General features: G+C 33.9%; 1 protein-coding gene across 1 annotated transcript; it reads left to right on the top strand.

Annotated features, from left to right (window-relative positions):
• Positions 1-440: 440 nt before the first annotated feature.
• On the top strand, positions 441-3,211 carry LOC126664312 (sugar carrier protein C). The gene is made up of 4 exons (XM_050356653.2): positions 441-658; positions 752-1,092; positions 1,884-2,513; positions 2,597-3,211. Exons 1-4 carry the CDS (start codon positions 523-525, stop codon positions 3,077-3,079), a joined length of 1,590 nt encoding a protein of 529 aa, XP_050212610.1. The 5' UTR covers positions 441-522; the 3' UTR covers positions 3,080-3,211.
• The last annotated feature ends 966 nt before the right edge of the window (positions 3,212-4,177 follow it).

Raw genomic sequence — 4,177 nt, 5'->3', positions numbered from 1 at the left:
CATGGAATTTTTAAATGGACAACTATTTGTAAACAAATAAAATTGGCTAAATGGACAACTAAAAAAGAACGGAGGGAGTAATATTATTAAATAAACTAATTATGGTAACCTTTGAAATATTACAAATACGTGACAATACATGTACCCCACACACACACCACTTGATGAGTATTCAAACCTCCAATTTGTAGGACCATCCAACGGTGGTTACCGAACCAGACTTTATGACCAAGTGAAAAAAATTCTTCATTTGCTTTTATTTCTTTACTCTATAGTCAATTTCTCTAAATAATAGTAATAATTATAATAAAACTACAGATAATTCATAATAATTATTGACAGCACAACTTTTCCAAATTTTCCTAAATTATTATTTAAAAAATAAAGATACTAACGAGAGAATCTTCATCTATAAATAGACTACTAAGTATTGTCCAAAATCTCTATCATCTTCTCCATTTTAACTACACCCTTTAATTTCTCATTATTTTTCTTGCAAAAACTTAAGTGAAGTCCAAACCAATGCCGGCAGGAGGTATCGGAGCCGCTCCCGGCGGCGGCCGGGAGTATCCGGGGAACCTTACTCTTTACGTTACAGTTACATGCATCGTCGCAGCCATGGGCGGTTTGATCTTCGGTTATGATATCGGAATTTCTGGTAATATTATTATAACCTAAGTTTCATATCTTCATATTTTGATTATCAGAGATGAAAAAATATATAATATTTGAACTTGGTTTTGTTTTTCAGGTGGAGTTACGTCGATGGATTCATTTCTGAAGAAGTTTTTTCCGTCGGTTTTTGAAAAGAAGCATGCGAATGACTCACCGAATAACCATAAACGAGTCAACCAGTACTGTCAATATGACAGTGAAACGTTGACTTTGTTCACTTCTTCGTTGTATTTGGCGGCTTTGATATCGTCGTTAGTTGCTTCGAGTATTACTAAAAGATTTGGTCGGAAATTATCTATGTTTTTTGGTGGTGTTCTGTTTTTTGCTGGCGCTGTGATTAATGGCGCTGCTAAAGCTATTTGGATGCTGATTGTTGGAAGAATTTTGCTTGGTTTTGGTATTGGGTTTGCTAATCAGGTATATTTCTTGATTTTCTTGCTTGTTTTTTTTGGATCTAATTAACGGACACGGAAAAACATAACACTTGAATACGGTGAAACGGCAATTAAAAACTTAAACTTAAAGTTTTCTGTCCGAAACACCAAGTGTCCGACAAATCGGAAAACGTTAATTGTGCGAAGTGTCCGTGCTACCTAGGAGCTAAATATTGGATTTTCTTGTTTGCGTTTGTCTGAGAATTAACGTTTAAAATGGAAAAAACTGGGAATCTTTTTGTCTTTATTCCGTTTTGTCTAAAGAATTTTGGTTGTCTCTTTGTTTTCTTACATTCTGAAAATTCAGATTTTTCTTTAAAAAATGAAAATCAGATCTGTTATGTGTAGATCAGAATAGTGATTTTTTTTGTGCAAGAGGACAAATTTTGATTTTTTTTTTGATACCAAGTTGTGTTTGAACTCTGAACAGCTATTTTGGGTTTTATTTAATTTTTTTTGTCATATTTGTAGATTTTCTTGAGCCAGAAATATAAATGTGTTTGGTTCCTGAGAAAAGTCAGGAAAAGGAAAAAAAATCATAGCTTTAGCAATCAAAGACTTTGTTTGTTTTGTTGTTATTTTTTCTAAAGCTTATTTTTTCAGCAAAAGTTTACTTCTTGATGCAACTGGCGTTGAATATACAAAATTGATTTGCTTGTCTAGAATCTTTTTAATTAAAAAAATTAAAGTTGATTTGTTAGCCTAAGTTTGATTTTTATTTGTTTAATTAATAACAACATTTCAATTAATTAATTTTGTTTATTGTAACTACAGTCTGTGCCGTTGTACCTATCTGAGACGGCCCCATACAGATACAGAGGAGCATTAAACATTGGTTTTCAATTGTCAATCACAATTGGTATTCTTATAGCCAATGTATTGAACTATTTCTTCTCAAAGATTCATGGTGGTTGGGGATGGAGATTGAGTCTCGGTGGCGCTATGGTCCCGGCTCTAATCATTACCGTCGGATCATTAGTCCTTCCGGACACACCGAACTCTATGATCCAACGGGGCAAGATCGAAGAAGCCAAAACTCAGTTGAAGAGAGTTCGTGGCGTCCAAAATGTGGATGAGGAGTTTGATGATCTTGTTGCTGCTAGTGAAGAATCGAAAAAAGTCGAAAATCCTTGGAGAAATTTGTTGCAGAGGAAATATCGACCTCAACTCACTATGGCGATTGCAATTCCGTTCTTTCAGCAACTTACAGGGATCAATGTGATTATGTTTTACGCTCCGGTTTTGTTTGATACTATTGGCTTTGGTAGCGATGCTGCTCTTATGTCTGCTGTTATTACCGGTCTTGTTAATGTTTTTGCTACGATGGTCTCGATATATGGTGTCGATAAGTGGGGAAGGCGGTTCCTTTTCCTCGAGGGCGGAGTTCAGATGTTGATCTGTCAGGTAACTATTCACTATGAGTTTGCAATGTGCTGAAAAGGCGATAATTCAAGTGACTAACGTAATCATTTTTTCGTGTTGTGCAGATTGTTGTGGCAGTGTGCATTGGTATCAAGTTCGGAGTAGACGGAGATCCGGGTGAATTGCCCAAGTGGTATGCAATTGTTGTGGTCCTTTTCATTTGCATTTACGTGGCTGGATTCGCCTGGTCATGGGGACCACTCGGATGGCTAGTACCGAGCGAGATTTTCCCGTTGGAAATCCGATCTGCTGCTCAAAGTGTGAATGTCTCTGTCAACATGTTTTTCACATTTGTTATTGCTCAAGTTTTCTTAACAATGCTTTGCCACTTGAAATTCGGGCTATTCCTCTTCTTCGGCTTCTTTGTGTTCGTCATGTCGATATTCGTGAAAGTCTTCTTGCCGGAGACGAAAGGAATCCCGATCGAAGAGATGACTCAAGTTTGGAAGCAACATTGGTATTGGTCAAGATTTGTTACTGATGATGAAGGTTATGGCAATGGAAAGCTTGAAATGGGAAAGACAGGCCAATTACCAAAGAATGTTTAATCTTGTATGCTTTATTTAATTTTTTTGTTTTGATTAGAGGTACATAGTAATGATTTCAGAATCAAAATTATATTTGTTTCTCAAACTACAAAGTATTTGTATGCAATGAAAAGTTCAAAGTATAGTTTGGTATTTTCAGAATTATATTTGTTGGCATGTGAATTATTGGCTTATTGATAAATTGAATTTTGATTTGAATGAAAAGAAAAATATATCCTTTCTCAGAATTGGACCTAATAATTTAGCCATTATGTTGATTAGGCTCAATAATTATAATTTTTTGGTGCATATTTTCTGGAGACATCATCATAGACAATTTCCTTGCTTAGTACTGAATAAATTTGGAAATATAAGTTGCTTCCATTCATTGGAGCTTATACTTTTATTCATTTTCTCACTTTTTAAAAATTTCTCATCATTGAGACTGCTAGACTAGAGGTATAAATGTAAATAAATTAGGCCATTCATGAACCACCAAAGATCGACTCGAACAAAAAAAGTTTAAAATCAGCTGAAAAAATCAAATTGGATTTGAATATCAAATAATCCGTGAGGCTCGCTAGTTAAGCAAATTTAAGTGAGAGTGTTATACTAAAATAATAGTACAGTAATAATTAATTTTCTTGTAATATTAATATTTAATACCTCCAAGCTTTTTTTTTATGAATAATAATACCTCCAAGCTTAAGTGTATATTATTTTAATTGATTAAATTTCATATCTAATAGTAGGCTTTTTTAAATGCATCACATAGTTATTATTTTTATTAAATATGATCTTACTCATAATTATTCGAATTTGATTAATCTGGATGCTAATTGAGTTCATATTAAAAAAATTAAGTTCAATCGAATTTGATTAATTGAAACTTGTATAATATTTCCGTGCTCGAGTTTAAACTGGGCAGATCTCGAACTCGACTAATATAATATTTTCATGCTCGAATCTAAATTTGGCATTAACTCGAACTCGACCAGTTTTATGCTCTTATGCTTGACCTTAAAGTGTTTGAACTTGAACCAAACGCTTGTAATTGTTTACAAACAATGAGAGGAGAATTATTTCTCATTGACTTTAAATCCGAGAACCAAATTGACC

The sequence above is a fragment of the Mercurialis annua genome, linkage group LG1-X, assembly GCF_937616625.2.
Source record: "Mercurialis annua linkage group LG1-X, ddMerAnnu1.2, whole genome shotgun sequence".
Taxonomy (NCBI): Eukaryota; Viridiplantae; Streptophyta; class Magnoliopsida; order Malpighiales; family Euphorbiaceae; genus Mercurialis; species Mercurialis annua.
The sequence above is the reverse complement of the archived record's forward strand: the minus strand, read 5'-3'. Positions and strand labels throughout refer to the sequence as shown.

What these genes read in the sequence shown, in the direction of transcription:
- LOC126664312 (XM_050356653.2), top strand. Translation starts at nt 523, where the DNA reads ATGCCGGCAGGAGGTATCGGAGCCGCTCCCGGCGGCGGCCGGGAGTAT. An exon ending in TTATGATATCGGAATTTCTG is followed by an intron (nt 659 to 751) that starts GTAATATTATTA and finishes TTTGTTTTTCAG; the next exon opens with GTGGAGTTACGTCGATGGAT. An exon ending in TTCAGATGTTGATCTGTCAG is followed by an intron (nt 2,514 to 2,596) that starts GTAACTATTCAC and finishes CGTGTTGTGCAG; the next exon opens with ATTGTTGTGGCAGTGTGCAT.